At 43.2% G+C, this 21,096-nt stretch overlaps 1 protein-coding gene and 3 non-coding genes across 4 annotated transcripts; all 4 read right to left on the bottom strand.

The window, feature by feature from the left end:
• Nucleotides 1-7,446: 7,446 nt before the first annotated feature.
• Nucleotides 7,447-10,221, bottom strand: RPS12 (ribosomal protein S12). Its single transcript, XM_047860733.1, has 6 exons — nt 10,115-10,221; nt 9,942-9,992; nt 9,641-9,757; nt 8,484-8,586; nt 7,958-8,059; nt 7,447-7,536 (listed from the first exon to the last, which is right to left on the bottom strand). The coding sequence occupies exons 2-6, from the start codon at nt 9,953-9,955 to the stop codon at nt 7,474-7,476; spliced, it is 399 nt and encodes a 132-aa protein (XP_047716689.1). The 5' UTR covers nt 9,956-9,992; nt 10,115-10,221; the 3' UTR covers nt 7,447-7,473.
• Nucleotides 7,663-7,792, bottom strand: LOC125166936 (small nucleolar RNA SNORA33). Its single transcript, XR_007152635.1, has one exon. It is a non-coding gene; the product is annotated as a small nucleolar RNA SNORA33 (small nucleolar RNA).
• LOC125166940 (small nucleolar RNA SNORD100) lies at nt 8,151-8,227 on the bottom strand. Its single transcript, XR_007152639.1, has one exon. It is a non-coding gene; the product is annotated as a small nucleolar RNA SNORD100 (small nucleolar RNA).
• On the bottom strand, nt 9,341-9,413 carry LOC125166925 (small nucleolar RNA SNORD101). Its single transcript, XR_007152624.1, has one exon. It is a non-coding gene; the product is annotated as a small nucleolar RNA SNORD101 (small nucleolar RNA).
• Nucleotides 10,222-21,096: the final 10,875 nt, after the last annotated feature.

Raw genomic sequence — 21,096 nt, 5'->3', positions numbered from 1 at the left:
CAGATTCTGTGTCTCCCTCTCTCTGCTCCTCCCCTGCTCACGCTCTGTCTCTCTCTCAGAAGTAAAATTAAAAAAAAAAAAAAATTATAAATTCTTCCTACTACGTTATAACAACATGAACATGTATTTCTCTCCCACTCCTCCCTCCCTCTCCTTCTTCCTTTCTCCCCTCCTCCTGCTTCTTGTTCTCCTCCTCCTCCTCTTCCTTCTTCCTTTTCTCCTCCCTCTCTCTACTTTCTTCCTTCCCTCTGTCTGGGAGGAAGAATTTCTTCTGCCCATCAACGTCCTTTTGGCTGGACCAAGAATCAAACTAACCAAAGACAGGTTAACAAGAGAAAATCAAATTTAATTTCTTATGTACAGGAAATCCATACAGACATGGAAATTCAAAACACAGGCAAAATGAGGGGTATATGTCATCCTGAACTGAAGAGAAGGGGGTAGGGGCCCGGGACTCCAAAGGGAAGAAATGAAATGCACAGGAAGATGAAAAAGACTAAATGTTTGGTAAACGGCTGTTTGTTGGGCCGCTCGGAAACAATGGGACACAAAGGACTTTGATCAAACAGGCCTTGCCAGTTTCCTCCCTGTTTATCATACCTAGTTCTTATTACATAATGTAGTTCTCTGTGGTGACAGCTCTCCTTGTGGACCAAGCAAGACCTCCATCCGTTTAGACAGTTGTTGGGGAGGTAAAGAGCTTTTCCCTGAATCTACTAGGTTTCGATGGCCTTGAACTCAAAATAATCTTCATGCCAAAGTGTTCCATCTTGAGGCAGTCTGCCCCTGGCCCCTACACCTCTTTCTCCTCTTTTCTTCTGTCTCTTTTCCCCTGTTCCCCGCCCCCCACCTTCCTCTTTCTTCTTCTCTACTCGCACCCCACCCCCACCGAAATAGAGCTTGCTTTCACAACGTCACCTTCACTTGCCACAAATAAACCGAACACCTCCTTTCAAGTTGTCCTTATGCGAGAAAGTACTGGGTCTCCTTGTTCGGGCCGGTTTCTGCTTCATGACAGGAACCCCTGCCCGTTGTTCTCAAGCTATCACAGGGGAAACGCAGTGAGCGGTGTTACTAAAACAGAGAAGCCTCTTTGAAGACCAGCTCGTTTCTTACCTGTTTTATTTTTACTGCCACCCAACCCAATAGCTGCAAACTGTAACTGAATGTTAGCCAAACCTACATCTGTCCTGCACTCTATTTCCAACAGCCCTCCAGATGGCCGCCATGCTACCTGGAATGCTTTGAAGGAGGCGCGCTTCACGTGACAATCGTAGGCAACAATGAAGGTCATAACAAGTGTGAGTTTTATGCCTTGATCACAGCTACTTAAAAACCTGCAAGCTTTAATAAACCTCGATCGCTCTCCAGACAAAGTTCTGAATCCTCCGTCTGCCCTTCAGCATGGCCCCCATGATGTGTGCTATCATTTGCATGTTTTAGAGTAAAATTTCCAGATTCTTTACAGGACGGAAATTTAGAATATGAGATTTCGGACTGGGTGATTCCCGAATTCAGCTCGTGGCGTGGTGTTGGTGGTGCAGTGAGCATTGCTGCCTTCCGAAACGCAGCTTGTGGGTCAGAGTAGGGAAGGTTCTGACTTCTTCTTAAGAATGACATGGGGACTCCCTTCTGAAATACTGGCATAACTGCATCATTTTATAATCCACGTGTGGGGAAGCACCTCCCAGCGACTCACAACCTGCGCCCACTTAGCAAAACATCTGCTGACCCCTGCAACTCACCGAGTATATCTGAGCATCGGATCCGAAAGCGAAGACAGGGCTTTTAATTTGTAGCCTCTTGTATGTTAATATTTTATTTCCCCCTTACGAATCCCATAGCTATTTCTTTCTTTACGTGCGTTTTGCTCCTGTTAATCTGGTGGCAGTGCTATGAAATGTCACAGACCTTTCACTCAGTGTTTCTCTAACAAGCCAACCAGGTACAAACAGGATTTTTATATCCATTTGTAAATTTTAGTCGGGGGCAGCTGAGTTGAGAGAAGGGAAAATAAAAAGACAAATACTACATTTGTGTAAGGTTTCGTTCACATCGCCTGTACAATACCGTGCTGTTGGCATGTGTCTTAATAAATAGGCTTCAAAAAGAAATCATTGCAATGTAAAAATAGTTTCACCGAACTCACATGCTTTTTACTGTTCCCAGGTCTCAAAGTGGCTTTTAAAGTGATTTCTCAGACTCTTAGAGCTCTGTACCCCATATTGTGATAGGATACATTTCTCTGCCCTGCTCCCTAGAGTGGAGCTGGAGCGAAGGCAGGCTGAGACAGCTTGGCACCGTTCTAGTCTAAAAGAGGCCCCGCTTGAGAGATTGACTACTGTTGCTAGAAAAAAAGGAACATGAGAAATTCATGTGTCAAAAGGGGCTGGGGAGTGTAAGCCTTGAGAAGAAACCCCACTACCTACCTACCTCCCTCCCTCGCTAAGTAGATTGAAAGGTCAAATCTGTTCATCCAACAAAAGATTTTGGAGGGCCTACCAGAGCAAGCAAGGTCCCAGCGATACAGCGCGGAACAAAGTCAATGCTTCCACGGAGTGGAAGTGTGGAAGTGGAAGTGTTCCACGGAGAACACTCTGTGTTCTGTAATCTCCAAAATACCTCCGCTGCCCTGATACTCTCCAACCGACGCCCATTTTCCAAAACAGGCCTGAAACAGGCCCGCTCTGGGACAGGCAGCTCTCCACAAAGCTCAGTGTAATGGAAGAGAAAGGAGTCTAACAAAAGCATACAATTATGGACCCAAACCTTTTCCTCTGGGAACGGTGGCAAGAGTTTCCGTTTCTCGGTTGTACATAAAATAACCACGGTCGCCTCTCCTGACAGCCTCCTGGCACATCATGACCTCCCTGCTAGGGACTGTGGATTCTGCAGTAGCAAGGCAAAGAGCAAATGCAGCCAGTAGTAAACTAAAGCCCACTGATCTTCCAAGAGTGGGAGAAGAACCTTTTCCTATGAGGAGCCTGCTGTAGTTCGCGCCGCTTCCCGAACTGATGTGTCATCCCCGTACAGGGGTCAGCGCTCGTCTCTGGGTTGTTCCAACTTCAGTCAGTGTGCTGCCGAAGCGAGCACCCTGGTTAGTGCCTATCGGGCTTGTTCCCCCATTCGTCCCTCACCGGGCGCCAGCTTCTTACTGCCCTCTGCTGGTTAAGTTTGAGGTCAGCCTTTTTTGTGCTTTACCCAACTATTTTACTAGACGAGTCAATAAAGGCACTTGTTCACAGAACATTAATTTTTTTAAAAAACTTTTATATTTGTGGTACTTAATGTTAACCCTGAGAGAGCCCTATACCATCATTTCCTTTCTTTAAATATGTTTTCTTACTACAAAAGCAACATATGTCGAATGAAAAAAAAAAAAGCAAAAAGCCCACATACCCACCTTGTAAGAAACAACCACTAAAACCTCGATGTATATTTATATATTACTTTTTTTTTTTTTACAAAATGTGGTCCTATCATACATTTTTAATATTGCTTTAAAATATAGTAACAAATGTCCTTCCATACTGTCCATTTTTGTGGCATCATCATATCCCGTTATGTAATTGAAACACATTTTACTTAATCATTCCCCTAGTTCAACCCACAAAAGTATTTCCAATAGTCCTGTGGTAAATATACTAATAGCTATAATCACTCGTTCCTTTGTAAGTGGTCAATAAATGTGTGTCCATAACTAAGGGCATTCTGAATTGATGTTTACATTTTTTCTCTCCCTTTATCATCAAAAACCCGAAGAGTTGATGGGACCTCTTGGGTTGGCAGGGTCACAGGATGATCACCAGTGTCTCTACCTTTGCACATTTCACAATCTAGTTTGAGTTCAATAAAGAGATCTGAAAGAGATTGAGTTTCTACCTATAAAAGTACTTCTCTGTCTCCTCTCTGGCACTTTCCAAAGCCAGTTTGCCATAGAAATCAAATTAGGAACGTGAGGATGATGGTCAGTGACCACGGAGCCAAAGAAAAGCAGAGGAATACTCTTCACACATGCTTCGTGCAAACCAGGAGGGAATTGAGAAGATTGCCCTTTTTGGGTAGATATAGAATCCTCAAGCACCCCCTGCTCCCTCACTTTTCAAAGTTTCCAAGGAAAAGCCAGATTGTACTGCAAGTTCAAGCAGCAGACTTCAGTTAGATTGTGCAGGTTTTAGATAAAAAGCTGGCTTCAACACCATGCTTGGGATAAAGCAGTTTGAATTTAGGTGTGCTGATGCTACTTGAAGCATAAACCGTGTTTTTTTAAAAAGGACTCACAATTATTTTTGCCTGGGGAGCAAGCACCAGTCTGAATCCCTCTGAACACTCTGATGCATTAACATGTGGCCAAAGTCCCAAATACCACATCACCCTCTGAGAGAAGTGAGACCCCTCTGCCCCCAACAAGGAGTCAGGCTTCACTCCAGGTTCCATACAGGAAGATGAGAGTCTGATGGCCTTGGTGTTGGACACCTCCTTAGCCCAGCCATCGTGCCCCCATTGCTCTTGCTGGAACTTACTACTAGGAAGTTCTCTTCTGGCTTGTGGATTGAGCTGAGGATCCTGGCTGAGAAGATAATGTCTTATCCTTCTCAGCCTGTCCTATATTCAGTCTGGAGCGTTGAAAGCTGTGCTCCTTTCCTCTCCTTGGCTAAACAGCCTCACCTCCTCTTTCCAAGGGTCTCAGGCGTACAGGAAGAGAAACTAAAAGCTTGCTTGTGCTTAACACATCCCTTGAACCTAACTCTGTATACTTACCTAAAAAGGAAAAAAAAAAAAAAATTTACCGCCAACTTAAGGACTACATTAGCCTTAAATGGTATTTCCACTTTTTTAGGACTTGTAACACCTCTGCCCAAATAATGGTTCCATTGCCTCTACAATCCAGCTGAAAATGAACAAATTCCTGTTTTTAACACATCCCAACTTAATTCGGCTTTTACAATTCCTCTGTGATGTCCTGGTTCATTTTTTAAAAGCATTTAGCTTACCAAGACAATACATGTAATAGAAATTTTAATAAAATCAGGACCAAGCAAAAATAAAAACTAAGCTAAGGACAAAGAAAATGGAATATTCGGCTTGGAGGTTTCTTATTGCCAAAGTGAACAGGAATGAAAGTCACTGACCACCAGAGCAAGAAAACAGTATAAAGTGCTTAGCTCAGGGATCTGTTTGGGTCCATGAGGTTAGTCCTCAAGATTAAGTGCACACAGCAACTGGCTTCACAAAACTACCATTTTCCCCAGTGAAAAATGAAGACGTCTGCTTCTACCCTGGCACCTCACCATGGTTGAGCTCCCTTGCGAATCCCATAGAAGCTACAGGCAAATCCCAACTGTTGGATTTAAACTGGGTTTGGAAGGATGAGTAGAAGACTGTCAGGTAGAGAAAACTGCACTTGAGGCAGAATGAGCCCACAGATGAATTACAAAGAGCCGTGTGGACTGACTGAATGGAGCCGTGACTCACAGCAGTTAGCCGAGGGGCCACCACAATCCCTTGAAGAGTCTGCCCAAGCTATACAAGGTAGAGGCTGGAGATGAGGATGCCCCAGGCCACCGCCTTAAGTTGGTACAAAGTAGAGGTCAACGCTTGGTGCAGCGCTTGATACACACTAGATATTCAAGAATGCTACATTCTAACCAGAAACATTTTAAGATGTTCACTTTGAGGCATACAAAACTTGAGCTACAAATGGGTGTTCACGGGATACCCCCTAGTGCACACCATTTATCTAGAGTGAATCAAACACAAAACAGAGAACTCAAATTGGAAAGGAAAGGAAATCTAGAGTAGAAGCTACAGGAGTAGGATGTCCCAGGCCACGAAGGCTGCACGGAAGTAAACCGGACCACAGCCAAATTCTGTTACAAAGCAGCAAAAGGGGCTGAGGACTGAATCTGGCCATGGTTAAAGTACAGACAAAATTATTCTAGAAAACGCCACCAAGAGGTAAAGAAGAAGGCTGTGAAACTACTGGATTTGACCAGAAAGAGGTCTTGGTGACTACACTGACATTTTACCTGAGGACAGAAGACAAAAAAAAAAAAAGAGAACAATGAAGTAGAATAAGAGGATGGAAACCATCTCTAGTAGGATTTTGAAGAAGTGCCATACTAAGGTAGTACTTAAAGGAAGATGTAGGATCAAGGATAGAATATTCCTTAAGAGATTTGACTATGTTTTGCAGCTGAAGGAACAGTAAATATGGTAATCCAAAAAAAAAAAAAAAAGCTAAGTCAGTGGGAGGGAATATTCAGACTAGCATCAGCGAAAAAATCAAACGCAAAGCTCTATACTCACAGCCGTTTTCCCTCACACTAACTACATTTCACATAAACCACCAAACCTAGTATTTGAAAGATAGGGTTTTTCCTACTGCATCAACAGCTCCAACAGTGCCAGATGCAGAGTAAGTGTTTCAGATGTTGGCATATACCAGAATTCAAAGTAAATACAAACCCATCCCCTTAAATACCAGCTGGGTCTGGCTGCTTTAATGTTAGCAGATTGACCCCATGCTACATTATCTAAGCGAACTACCCATGATGCTTTGTTATAATTAGCTCAAATTTCATTTGAGGCCATTCACTCCACCACTGTAGTTACCACATGGAGGACAACTAGCCTTCAGCTATACCCGAGATGGCTACAGAACTTAAAGTAGATCTTAGATAAGGGCTTAACCCTGTAAATTCCCAACATGCAGAAGAACACCATACAACTGAGCATTCAACACACCTGGAGCACCTGGGTGGCTTAGAGCCCAACAGTGCAGAGCCTGCAAGGGATTTTCTGCCCTCCCCTGCTTGTCTCCTAAACTTACAAACCCATCTGGCTCTAGTTGTTTCACATGTGCTCCCATAACCGCATGGCAATACTGGGAAACTATAGAAGATAAACTCTAAAGTATACCCAATTTACATGAAATTGTGGTATTTCCACGAATCCTACCTAGCTCAATAATTCATGCTCAAACCAATATAATCAACTCGTTCCAGGCTTATTGAAATACATGGGTCATCACTAATTCCCCCCCAGATTGTGACTTGAGTATCCTGCTTCTGAGCTTTAATACTTTATGTGACCTTCAGTCTGCTGTCACAAGTTGTAAAGACACACCCACCCTTGACCAGCCTCAGCCCATTACTCCAGGTCCTAGGCTGTTCTAGCCTCAGTTGTGGTGAATGTGCACCCACCCAAGAAGCCCTGGCTGTCACGAACTGATCACTGCAAAGCCAACTTTACTCAGGTCATTCTGTTTTCAGTTGTCAACACTGAAGTTACTTACTGGTTGGAGGAGGCCTTCATTTAGACACCAGGAGACAAATAACCTGCTTCTAGTAATTTGGCTAATTTTACAATGATTATCCTTTGTCTTTTGCTAACAGAGACCTCATTTTACTGCCCCCAATAAAATAAAAATTAAAAAAAAACAGGTGAGGAACAAGAGTCAAGTTTATTTGTTCATTTCTTGCATTTGAAGTATTCCTCGATGACATCCTTGGCCTGAGACTCTTTGCCATAGTCCTAAAAAATAAAAAGCAATTTTTTTTGACTAACATTAATAACTCTACCAAGTTGTTAGCATTAGTTATGGTGAAGCTTTACAAAACTAGTTCGTGTCTTATGAAAATGTTTCCCATCACTAAAATTTCTTGTAGCCATTTTCAGGGACCTTAATGACTTCAATGTCTTTAAGGCTCGTAACATGGCGTTCCTATTGCCAGCGTTTTTTAAATTTCTGCAGAAACACATTCAGCTAAGCAGATTCATTGGCCGGCTTCATTACAGCCTATTTTCCTTTTCTGAAAAGCTGAAAACGGACTCCGAATGTTGAAAATCACACATCTTTTTCGTTGAGGTTCTGGACTTTTAACAATGAAAACTGAGTACAGAATTACGCAGTTTCCCAGCACAACCTTCAACCCAGAGATAAAAACGGACTTACCTTAACCACCACACAACTGCAACCAACCACTTTACGGGGTTTTCCCTCCCTGTCAATTTTACAGAGGCCGACCCATTCCCCTAGTTTCTTGTTGTCATCAACCTATTGGGACGGAATTAAGAGGGGGGAAAAAAAAAGATCACCATATTAGCAGACATTAATACTAAGCACAGTAAGTCAAACAGAGACGGTAGCTGTAGTCAGATAGGGTGACATGGCAATTTCCTCATAGCAATTCAGTAGAGGGAGCCAGTTGTCATCATGTACAGCACCAAAATCACCCAGAAGCACTGCCACTTTTTTCTGTACCAATACCAAAATTAGCAATTCATTCTGCACGAATGAAACATTCCCGTAAACTAGCCCAAAATACCAAGTTTAAGCCATGTTTTTCACAGTACCAGAAATGACCCATTTTTATACAGAACTTGCTCTGGTATAATAGCTTTAACCCAAACATGACCCTAACTGGCTCTATTTTCACGAAGCTAAAGCATCTCTCAACTCCAAAAAATGGACAACTTACCTTAATTAGGTTGATCTGGTGCTCAGCACAAAGGGCCTCCACCAACTTGACATACATAGGCTCATCGCAGTTGGATGCAAGCACACAAAGATGGGCTTGGCGCCTGAAATGCACAATCCAACAGAAACCGCAACTCGCATCTGACCCTACTACTACCGACACTTTAAGAGAATTATCTTGGCAATGGCTACACTGGAGGAACACAAGCAGCACCCCCACTGGAGAACACCACAACTGCCTCAGTTTGAGAAGCCGGTCAAAAAGCATATATATTCACACGTCTTTAGAACCACCAGGCCTGCAGTGATTCCCTAAAAATACCAACTTCACATACAACCGGTTTACCCATCTGTGGCCAAAGAAAAATCCTTTCCTGAGAGCCACTTACACATTTAAAAGGCGGTATGAGAAACGAACTACGATATGAGAGTCGTTACCGGCTACAGGCCTAAAAACTTAATACTGCCCAGCACTACCACTGTACAAACAGCGCAGGGGCTTCACGCCAGGACCTGATGGGCTTCCGGCAAAGTGCGACTTCGCTGGGTTCAAGAAGCCAGTCTACACCAAGGCGAACTAAGAGATCTTAAAATTTAACCCAGCTGTAAGAAATTCCTAAAGGGCACGGATGCTCCACTCCAATAGCGAACACATACAGTTGTCTTGCCCACTTAAATAACTGAAAACCTAAACGGGTGTTTTTACGAATATTTCGTACTTACGTGGGTTTCTACGGCTACCACTTTCTGAACTCGTTTGTAAGTCCAGTTGCTTCTGCAACGTTAGCTTGAAATCCTCTAGTTTCACTCGAGGTTACCTATCTGCCCTCTAAGTGAAATCAGCCCCACAACCTACAGGTTTGTCAGACTGTTAGGTTTCACTCACAGAAAGAGTGAAGGGGTATCCGACAACTTAAGTCATCATTCAAACACTGTAGTCTTGCTTTAAGAATAAAGCGCTCATCCCCACTCCAAACGAACCCACATACTTTAGGTGGGCCACACAGATCTGAGTTCTGATACCTTTTCCTAGGTTTCCTGTAGAACGGATGCCATTCAGAACTTTTGTGCTAACACCATGAACTTCACGCTTTCTCTCCTTGGCTGCAGTTTTGTTCCGGTTCCAACAACCCACAGTATTGAGACTGATACACGTACTTGTCTAAGGCTTTGGCAGCTTCGCGAATTCCACGTGCCAGGCCATCGTGGATGAGGGCGGTCTTCAGCACCTCTTGTAAAGCAGTATTAACGTCCATTACACCTCCAGCAGCAATGCTGAAAACGGAGCAAGTCAAAACCATCACTAAACTCCCCACGCACCACCGGACCGCTTGGGACTCAAAAATCACAAACGAGGCACAGGAGGCGCCCTTAGGAGGCCACGGCTGACCCCGAGACCCGACAGCAGGCTCGCTGCCCATGCCCTTCCCCGCCCCCACGGCTCCGACCCTGGACTCACCCTTCCTCGGCCATGGCGGTGGGTTACGGATGGAGCCGAATCTTGACCGCACTGTAACGCAAAGAAAGAAAAAAAGGTTAAGAAACTAAGACAGCAGTTGAACAAACAACTCCGCGCAAGCCCAATCCTTCCCAAAAGCACCACAACCACCACCCCAGTACCGTTCAACTCACCCCGAGCCTCCGCCTCCGCGCGACTCCGCGGCGGCAGGGAAAGAGGTCGTGCGCGCCCGCATGACGGTATTTAAGGGCTTCCCAGGACCCCCACCCCTAGGCGCATGTGCACTCCCTTTCACGAAAGAGGTGGCTCTGGTGGTGCCGGGCCTCGAGAATTTCTATTTCCGGATTGAGGCCAATCCGAGGCAAGATTACTCTTAGTCTTCCGACTTTCCGCGGCCGGTCACTGTTACGCGCAACAGGCACTAACGCGGGCAGCCCCACATCGTCCTTCCCCGCCAGGGGCGTGGCCTACGGAGGCCCAGAGAGTGGGTTCTACGGAGCGCGAGAACGGCCAAGCGCGCGTCTGCGTGGTCTTAGCTCCCTGGTTCCTTGTCTTCCTCGTTAAGTCAGTACCTTGTAATTTCCTGTCGAACCCATTAACTGGGCCTTCCTGCACGGCCCGCTTTCGCATCGCTTCTCAGTTATTCTAGACGTCTGCGAGTGTGTCGTTTTGTGCGTGTTTTGTTGTGAAACGAAAGCCAGCACGTCTTCACTGCTAAGTACGCCGCAAATTCTTTACCGGCGTTGTATGACTAAAGTGGAACCTCTGGTTAGGTGGTTGGTTACAGTTTCTAAATGCAGTTGGTTCTAAAATCGTTTTGTTTTGTTTTTAACGCCAGATTGTTCCCGAAATTCGTAAACCCGCGCAGATCGGGATTCAGTAGGTGCATTTCATTAGGTGCATTTAAAACGCCTACGACGCGCCAGACACAGGAACTGGGTTCGGGATACAGTAAAGAGAGAACGTAGTCTTTGAGAAATCCGGCATGAATTTCGCCATACAGACCTTGAAGAGTTAGGAGTGGAATCTGAGATCCCTGAAACTGACTTTTACTGGAAGCAACATTTTGAATTTTGCATTGATTGGTCATTCTCCTGTCCCCATTTCAAAACGCAAACATATGAAATACGGCCGCATATAGTCAGTAGTCCTTTTGCCTTTTATTTTATTTTTTGAACTTCCTCTCCTGATAAGCCCCCAAGCCTGTTGTTGCACGATTTTTTTTTTTTACGTCAATACCCAGGGTTCATCATTGTCTTGCGGCTTTGGAGAATGAAGAGGTGGAAACAAAATAAAATGAGCAGCAGGCAAAAGTTTATTAGAATGTAAGAAAGGAAGAAAAGTATGGAAGCCCTCTTTTCAGAGAGGTGGCATTCGAAAGTGAATGCCCAGGATCGTAGGCAAGGGTACTTGCTTTATGAGGTTCTGGTTGCCCTCCCTTCCCCCTGGTTCTTTCTCTGCTCCTATCCGTATTGGCTTGATAACTAGGCGCTGGGTTGTCCATTCCTGATTGGCTCGTTTCCATTGTATGAGGGGTGGTCTATGGCCATACCCTTCCTGGTGGGTCACGCGGTGTTGTGGTCTCGTTTTTTAGTCAGGCCTTTTGTCAGATTTCTGAGGGAAATCTGGAGGGTGGGTAGTGTCTGTTAGATTCTTAAGAGGACCCTTGTGCCTGAGGGGGTTTGCTGTGGGCCTACACTCTGCATTGTTCCAAAACTTGTGTTTTTCCCCACCCAGGGACCTTAGGTCTTAATCTTTCCCTCTCTGCCTCTTGTATCCTATCTTTTGCCTATCACTGTCAGCAATTATTAGGTGTTTGATAAGTGCCAGCACCATGGATACAGTGAGCAGATAATGTGAGACTCCCCAAGTCTGTGAAGAAAACAAAAATGGGTAACATGGGTGCGGGCAGAGTTAACCAGAACAGAGAGAGACTGGAAGTTTAATACATTTACATAGTTCCTTTTTAGCTTTGTGTGTGCTTTCAAATTTCCATTTTAAAAGTGTTGAGCTGCTGCTTTCTACTCATAACTCCTCCTAAAAGGATGCTGCTCACTTAGTTGGCGATTTAGTTACCTAGTTAACTTTTGCTTAAAAAAAAAAAAAAAAAGCTGCAGGATTTTTAAGGATGAGATTTATTCCTGCCACTCTCATGTTTGTGGCCGGATTAAGATTTGAACCGAAGATTAGAATACCTAAAGGCCACAGGGAAGGTACAAAGCGGCATGGGGGTCAGAGAGTGGGGATGATGTGGAAAGACAAAGGATTGAAGGCTGTGGCAACATTTGAAACGGGAAAACACAACAAGAACAATTAAAAGCATCCCAAACAGGGAAGATGAAAGAAATGGAGAGGAAGGGCAGAGGCACAGATGTCTCCTTGGCTGTTTTGGAAATTATCCTACCACATTTGTATCTTTGAAAGAGAATGCAGTAGTTTCAGCAAATGTGTAATTAAAGTTAATAAAAGTTAATATGCTAAGCATTAGGTTTCATATTAGATGTCTTCCCCTCCCCCCCAAAACCCAAATTGGAAAAAAAAAAAAAAGTTTAACTTTTTATTCATTTTTGACAGACAGGGAGAGTGAGGGAGGAGCACAGAGAGAGAGAGAGAGAGAGAGAGAGAGAGGCAGAGACACAGAATCCGAAGCAGGCTCCAGGCTCTGAGCTGTCAGCACAGAGCCCGATGCAGGGCTTGAACCCACGAACTGTGAGATTGTGACCTGAGCCAAAATCACACGCTCAACCAACTAAGCCACCCAGGCGCCCCTAAATCTTTTTTTTTTTATGTTTATTTTCGAGAGAGAGTGTGCACGCACGTGCACGAGGGCAGAGAGGGGGGGACAGAGGATGTGACGTGGGCTCCACACTGACAGCAGAGAGCCAGATGTGGGGTTTGAACTCATGAACTGTGAGATAATGACCTGAGCCTGAGCCGAAGTCAGACGCTTAACCAACTGAGCCACAGACGCGCCCCCCCAAAACAAATCTTAGAATGTGAGAATTTGGTAAAAACTCAAGATACGTGGGGCGCCTGGGTGGCGCAGTCGGTTAAGCGTCCGACTTCAGCCAGGTCACGATCTCGCGGTCCGGGAGATCGAGCCCCGCGTCGGGCTCTGGGCTGATGGCTCAGAGCCTGGAGCCTGTTTCCGATTCTGTGTCTCCCTCTCTCTCTGCCCCTCCCCCGTTCATGCTCTGTCTCTCTCTGTCCCAAAAATAAATAAATGTTGAAAAAAAAAAAATTAAAAAAAAAAAAACAAAAAACTCAAGATACGTAAAAGGGGAAAATAATCATTCCCAAACAATGTATTTACATAGGGGGAAAACAAGTACCTTTTAGCTTATGTTGTTGGTTTCTGTCTTCTAGAAGCTGGTAGTCTAAAATATCATGGGTCTATGCCTTAATATTTCACCTTATAAATACCTTTTCTATCAGTTATAAACCTCTCCTTAAAACCAGAGCTACATTTTTTTTTGTTTTTTAAAGTTCTAGTAATATAGCTGTTTCTAATCCCAGGAGTGAGCTTAAAGGACACACTGGTAATTCAAGGAATCTTTAATATAAATTCTCCTAGTTCACTTGTTTAAGTTTACCTCCTTTCAACTTTAGATATTGCCAACAGTTGGAAGACAATGGTTACATAGAGACTAAAGGCCAGTTACCGATTATAATACTTCTAGACTGTACCCCAGTGTGCATCTGAAATACACATGAAAGTTAAATTCTGAAGTTTGCTTTAGGAACAATAAACAATAATAAGTAATTTTGTTTAGCACTTTCTATATGCCAAGTAGGGTGCTAAATTATCATGTATTTTCTCCCTTGATCGTCCTTGAGAGCCTATGTGGCAGTGGTCTATTTAGCCCCCGTTAACAAAGTAACAAAGCAAGCTCAGAGAGTTGCTGAAGATCACACAGCTGGTAAATATTGAAGCTGGTATGTGAGCCCAGTGGACTTCAAAGCTCATGCTTCCAACCCTACATCCATTCAGATGATTGCCCAGATGCGGATGAGAGGTCACAGAATTCAGCGATGACTCTTCACCTCTCAAGTTGGGAACAATGTGACTGGTTCTACTTCATCATGCTAAAAAGTTGGACAGACGGAGAAAGGGAATATTGCAGTTTTAGGCAGAAAAAGAGAGCAGTAGAAATTTAGGTTCTTGATCTAGGTGTAGATGTATTAGTTTGCTACAGCTGCCATAACAAAATATCAAAAGCTGGGTGACTTAACAGAAAGCTATTATTGCACAGTTCTGAAGGCAAGCAGTCTGAAATCGGGTGTCTCCAGGGTTGCCTCCTTCTAAAGCTGTGAGGGGGAATCTGCTCATGGCTTTCTCCTGGGTTCTGGAGGCTTGCCAGAAATCTTGGTGTTCTGCTATGGCAGTATGAAACACCAGTATTCACGTGATGGTCTCCTTATCTATGTCTGTGTCCAAATTTTTCTTTTGTTTTTCAAAGTAGGTTTCATACCTAGTGTGGAGCCCAATGCACGGCTTGAACTCACGACCCTGGGACCAAGACCTGGACTGAGATTAAGAGTCAGATGCTTAACCGACTGAGCCACCTGGGTGACCCCCCCCCCCAATTTTTCATTTTTTAAGGCTACTAGTTATCTTGAATTAAGGGCCCACCCTATTCTAGTATGACCTCATCTTAACAAATTACATCTAGAACAGCCCTATTTCCAAATAGGGTGTTGACGTGATTAGGACTTGAACATGTGTATTCTGAGGGAACACAATTCAGCCTGTAACAGACGTCAAAGAAGGAAGAGATGTAGGACAGATTAAATGCTAGAAAAGATCTTGGAGTTGAACTTCAACAAGCTTACTTGGAAAACCAGAGCTGGGAAGAGAAGCTGGGCCAGGGCACATTTTACATCTTGGAGAGGTGGGGACCAGCTAGCTGAGCGGAGTCCAAATTTCAGCTCACTTTGTAGCCTTGGGCAAATTACTTACTTTTCTGAGCCAGCCAAATTGTGATAATACTGTGATATTGTTACGAGGATTACATGGAATGGTTGCTTAAAGTGTTTACCCCTATAGTTATTACAGAGAACTTCGTATGGAAATAACTGTGTATGGAAAGGTTCTTAACTATTACTTTCTCCTGTCCTAAACCACACAGCACTTAGTAGAATGATTTGCGTGTTGGAATCACTAAACTAATGTGTCCTGAAATGAACACATCAAATGAAATAAGTTTCAAGAAGCAACTGTATGGACGACATACCTAAAAGAAAGCCACGTGGAGAACTGCAGGCGTAAATTAACATCTCTTAGGACTTAGCTGGAGGCTTAGGGCATCCCAGGAAACCACTATTAATTTGAAAACTTTAAAAATGTCCCCACCTTTGGGGCCAGAAAAAAAGCCCAAAGGATGGAACTGGGAGCTAAGAAATAGGAGAAAACTCAGGAACCATCATCCCGCTGCAGCTTGGGAACATATAGGTCTAGTCTTGGCTTACATAGCATATGGTTTTAAACATACTGCAGAAAATTAGTTGTAGCTGAAGAGAGGTTTGGGCCAAAGAAGATACAATCCCAGCATATCAAGGGTAAAATCAAAGGAGAAAGAAAGGTTGGCAAGAGGGAAGAGAATAAGAAAGAAAATAAGGAACTAGACGAGTAAGAATGGAATGAATTCATAAAGACTGTAGGTAGTAGCTTGTAAAGTTAATCTGTTTTAATTGGAAAACCTAGTTTATTAAGGGGGAAAATGGTGATAGGGGAGAAGGGGGTGAGGTGATTGAAACGCTAACTAGGAAGCCTATGTCACTAGGTTGTATATTTGGAAGGTTTTGTGTGATTCTCATCGAACTTTTCCTAAGTGTTACTAAGAATGTTTTCTCAGTCCTTATTTTGATTGTTCCCCAGAGTTGTTTGGGTGCTATAGCTGCTTGCTACAGGGCTGATGCAGGATTGTGGAAACTAAACATACTGAGGAAGATAAATAGAGATAATACTTAAAGTTTATGAATAATCTAATTATGTACCCAGCAACACCGGTAATTTATAAATGAAAAAGAGTAGCGGCCGAGAGAGCAGACCCTGATTCTCCTCTCTATCATTTTCTGAGTCTGTAGCTTTGATCAAAATACTTTTAGCCTCTGATCCTCAAGTACCTCAGCTGCAAAATGTAATAGAATGAGATGTTCTTAAGACTTTTGGTTTGGACATTCTATGTCATCATCTTGAAACAATAATTTAACTTCGAACAAATGTCGAACGTTTATGTGGTCTGCTGTATTCATTTTCTGAAATCATATGACTTCATGACATGACACTGAGCTATAGCTGATGCCAGCTTCCCTCCTCTGTATCCAAATTATAGATGATGTCTTTATTTGTAAATGACGGTTATTGGTTGTTGTTGTTGTTGTTGTTTCTGTATTAGGACAAGAAAGCATGTTCATTGTAGAAAATTTGGATAATACTGCACCAATTATGGTAATTTGGGTACAACCGAATGACCTATGGCCAACATTTAAAAAAAAAAAATGAATTTACTGGTAAGCTATTGGATGGCTCAGAGAATTAAAGGGTTTGCTGAGCAATCAGATTTGAGGAATGCCAGACACAGGGTGGTTCTAGGGATCTTGGTTCTAAGAACTCATGAAAAGTCTCAAAGGCAGTGCTTTTCAAACGAACTGACTGTATGGGAGATTTTTCACCCAATACAACACAGGTTATTAGCTTAATAAAATACAGCATAACTACTAGGAGGTTCTGCAAGACTAACCATCTTGCAGATAACAAACGTAAGCCTAAAATTTTTTTAAACAGCTACCTAAAGACACTGAACAGTAACCAAAGGTAGACAGAACTGGGGATGGGGGTGGGGGGGGTGGTGAGGATCGTGGTGATCAACACTTGAAAAAAAGAATAGCAGTGGCTAAATTCCCTTTTTTATGGCTTCTAGTATAAGGGCAGACCCAGTCAGTGCCCTATGGGGCAGCTAATAGCCCAGATTTGTCAGTTTTACTTCCTGAAAACCCAGAGGGCAGAGTTTAGAACAACCACAGCTACTGGAAATGGAGAGGAGGGGAAAATCCCAGAGAGACTCAGAAAGGTGGAGGCCAATTTTCTGCCTAAATCTCTGGCTGGCTTGTGAACTACACATACATGGGGCAGACTCCTAGCATCGCAGCCAGGGACAAACAAAATGCATGGCAATTTCAGCTGCTTCCCACTAGGGAAACAGATACAAGGTTTGAGTCAAGGCAGGTGAACTCTTAGTGAAATTTTTTAAAAAATCCATGTTATTGGAAAGAATACAACAGAATCCAGAGTCCCTGTGACATATTACTCATGATGTCCTTGCTATGATACAAAGTTATTACATATACTAAGAAACAGGAAAATATGACTCATACATAAGAAAAAAGGCAATATGGAGACTGAATCCAAAATAATCAAAATGCCAGGGCACCTGGGTGGCTCGGTCGGTTATGTGTCTGACTCTTGATATCAGCTCAGGTCTTGATCTCAGGGTTGTGAGTTCACATCCCACGTTGGGCTCTGTGCTGGCACGGAGCAAAAACAACCAACCAAACAAAATAACCCAAATGTTAAAATATCAGACAAGCATTTTAAAGCATCTATTAAAAAGGTGCTCCAGAATGTAAAAAAAAAAATAATTTTCACAGTGAATGAGCAAATAGGAAAAGTATAAACTACAAAAGAGGATCAAATAGAAATTTGAGAATTGAAAAATAACATGTGAGACATTTACTGGAAGGGCTAGCAGTCGACTGAAGATGACAAAAGCAGGACTCAATGAATTTTCAGCTAGATCAGTCTGAAATCATCCAACTTGAAGAACAGAGAGAAAAACTAAATACAGCTGTAATGATCTGTGGGACACAATCTGAAAGGCTAACATATATATAACTAAATGTATATTTCTAACCCATATGCAATTGGAGTTCCAGGAGGCAAAAGAATGAGACAGACAAAAACATTTGAAAAAATAATGACCCAAACCTTCCCAAATTTTATGAAACACACACATTTACAGATTCAAGAAGCTCAGTGAACCCCAAGAAGTATAAATACAAATAGACACATATCTAGACACATATAGGGGAACTACTGAAACTCAAAGAGAAAATTCCAAAAAGCAGCCAGGAAAAGAAAAAGGTACGTAACATGCAAAATTATCCCAATTTCTCTTGAGAGATTATGGGGACAGAAAGCAGTAGAAACATGCCCTGAAGAGGCTAAAAGATAACAACTTTCTCCTCATACTTCTATATCCAATAAAAAGATCCTCGACGAATGAATTTATCTGGGGGAATAGCATTCCAATGGAATAAAATACTCCATTTTAGTTTGTAAAAAAAAAAAAAAAAAAAAGGTTCCATATGTGTCCATATGTTTATGACGAGTATAAAAAAAAAGTGGATATTTGTGGTAGACTAATAAATGGCTCCCAAAGATGTGTCCGCATCTTAATCTCTGGAACTTGTAAATGTTACCGCATTTGTAAAAAAAAAAAAAAAAAAAAAAAAAAGTCCATGCAGATGTGATTCAGTTACAGGTATTGAGATGAGAGCATTTTGGACTTTGGCTCAGCGAAATTAGTGTTGAACTTCTGGCCTACAGGACTGTGTTGTTGTTTTAAGCCACCAAGTTTGTAGTAATTTGTGACAGCAACCACGGAACACTAACATGATAATATGTTAACCTGTAATACTGACTGTGTGGAGGGAAGGTAGGAAGTAGAGATTAGAAGTGGAGAGAAAGTTAGGAATATGAATATATGCGACAATACACTTTATATAAATGAAAGGTAGATGGATGCAAAATAAGAATACACATTTTGTAGGGGGTGCCTGGGTGGCTCAGTCGGTTGGGTGTCTGACTTTGGTTCAGGTCATGATCTCACGGTTTATGGGTTCGAGCCCTGCCTCGAGCTCGGTGCTGACAGCTTGGAGCCTGGAGCCTGCTTCAAATTCTGTGTCTCCCTCGCTCTCTGCCCCTCCCCCGCTCCCACTCTGTCTCTCTCAAAAATAAATAAACATTTTTAAAAATTAAAAAAAAAGAATACACATTTTGTGAAAATACATACCAACAAAAAAAGAGCTGTATTAAACATACAAGAATGGGGTACCTGGCTGGCTCAGTCGGTAGAGCATGGGACTCTCATCTCTGGTTGTAAATTCAATCTCCATGTAGGGTGTAGACATTACTTAAAAATAAAATCTTAAAGGATGCAAAAATGATTGCTGATGGAGGGGAGAGGAAAAGGAATGGAGATAGAAATAAATGGCAACAGAAATGAAAAATCCAGCTGAAAGACTGGAAGATAAAGTAGGGGGAAACTCCTATCAGATGGACCAAGAATAGTAAGAGATCAAAAGTAGAAGAGAAAAAAAAAAAATAAATAAGAGGGCCAGTCTGGAAAGAGAACAAAAAAGGAAATGTAATCATCAAAAAAATAATGCAAAAAAAAAAAAATCTCCTTTACAGTTTGGTGTTAGATTGGAGACGGAACATAGACTGGAGAAGCCAGCAGGGGTTAGATCATAAAGATTCTAGAAAGCCACTGGAAGGAACCTTGCTAATGCTAATCCTTCTGTTTAGTATGGCTCTGAGGCTCTCCTTACCTACCCAGGAATTTTTGCACAAACTTCAAGACCGAAGGTAACCTCTCTTCCTCAGGAAGCCACCCTGGACTGGTTGAGCCAAAGTAAATAGTTCTGCAAATATGCTTCTATTACAGAGTTCATTGTATCATAAAAAATCATTAATAGATGTCTGTTTTACCTGCTAGATGGAAGTATGCTACTTGAGGCTGGTTGGGGCTTACTCATCTTTAAATTCACCATGCCTGGAACAAGGTGGTAATTGGATAGTCTTTCAAATTTTATCTTGGCCCCAAATCAAGAATTACCCAGATAGTTAGCTCTTCCCAAGTAGTAAATAAGGTGAAGATAAGTGAAGCCTCAGTGTGTGTGTAGGTGGGGTGTGGTGCGAGCAGGGAGTGTTGTGCTGGTGACAGTAAGGTGGCGGCTTTTGTGGTCCAGCTCCAAGCACTTTACAGACCTTATCACCAGTGCTCACAGCCACCCACAAGCCAGGCATCAATGCCCCAATTGTGCACGTGGAGAAATTGACCTTGTCCTCCAAAGTCACCAACAGAAAGTAAGTGCCTTGTATTGGAACTCAGGCCATCTGCCTCAACAGGTGTACTCCCAGCTATGCTTCCTCGACATTCACCATAATTCTTGCAAATATTTTTCTACTCTGGGTGCTTCACATCAGTTAATCCAGTCAATTCATTTCAAGTTTACTCGAGTATGATTTAAGGGATTACAACCACTCACCCAGAGGTGACCAAGAGCAGTGCGGACGGACACCTCTCGGTGGCGTGGGTCCTGTCCCCTTTACCCACAATTGAATTGGCTTTAGCTTGGTTTGTTTCAGAGAGATTCAAAACGGCTGGGGCCTGAGGGTGGGGTTCAGGTTAGAGCTTCTTCTTCCTCTGCAAGGGGTTCAAGTTCAGGGCCTGGGAGAATTCTCTCAAGACTTTTCTCCTCTGTAGCACCGTGTGTTTGGGGTTGATGAGGATTAATTTTCTTTTTTTCTCTTAATGGTTATCTATTTCTGAGAGAAAGAGAGAGAGAGAGAGAGAGAGAGAACGCAAGCAGGGGGAGGGGCAGAGAGAGAAGGAGACAGAATCTGAAGCAGGATCCAAGCTCTTGAGCTGTCAGCACAGAGCCCCACGCGGGGCTCGAGCTCACAAACTTGTGAGATCATGGCCTGAGCCCACGTCGGACTGACCTGAGCCCATGTCGGAAGCTTAACCCACTGAGCCACTCAGGCGCCCCATGAGGACTAATTTTCTTAGTTCACATGAGCACCTTTCAGTTCAGGCACTGTAGCTCTTCTGTGCCTATATAAGCTTCCTTTCTTACTGCAAGTAGAAATACATTTTACTCATTTTAAACTTGGGGGTTCAGCTACCTGGAATGTAGATTAGCCCTTACCCACCCCACCCCAAACATATCCAAGGTCGTGAATTACTATGGTAGCCTGTGTTTTTAGGGGGGAAAAAAAAAAAAAAAAAAGGCGGTGCTCCACCCCGCCCCGCCCCCCGCCCCCGCCCCCGCTCCGCCTCCCGCCCCGCCCCCGCCCCCGCCCCGCCTC

This window comes from Prionailurus viverrinus, chromosome B2, assembly GCF_022837055.1.
Source record: "Prionailurus viverrinus isolate Anna chromosome B2, UM_Priviv_1.0, whole genome shotgun sequence".
Taxonomy (NCBI): domain Eukaryota; kingdom Metazoa; phylum Chordata; class Mammalia; order Carnivora; family Felidae; genus Prionailurus; species Prionailurus viverrinus.
This window is presented reverse-complemented; position numbering and strand designations above follow the sequence as displayed.

Bases quoted from the DNA above. Each gene is read 5' to 3' on its own strand.
- RPS12 (XM_047860733.1), bottom strand. The intron at 8,060-8,483 runs GTAAGTTGTCCA...CCGTCCCAATAG, and splicing joins ACCAGATCAACCTAATTAAG to GTTGATGACAACAAGAAACT. The intron at 7,537-7,957 runs GTAAGTCCGTTT...TTTATTTTTTAG, and splicing joins GCAGTTGTGTGGTGGTTAAG to GACTATGGCAAAGAGTCTCA.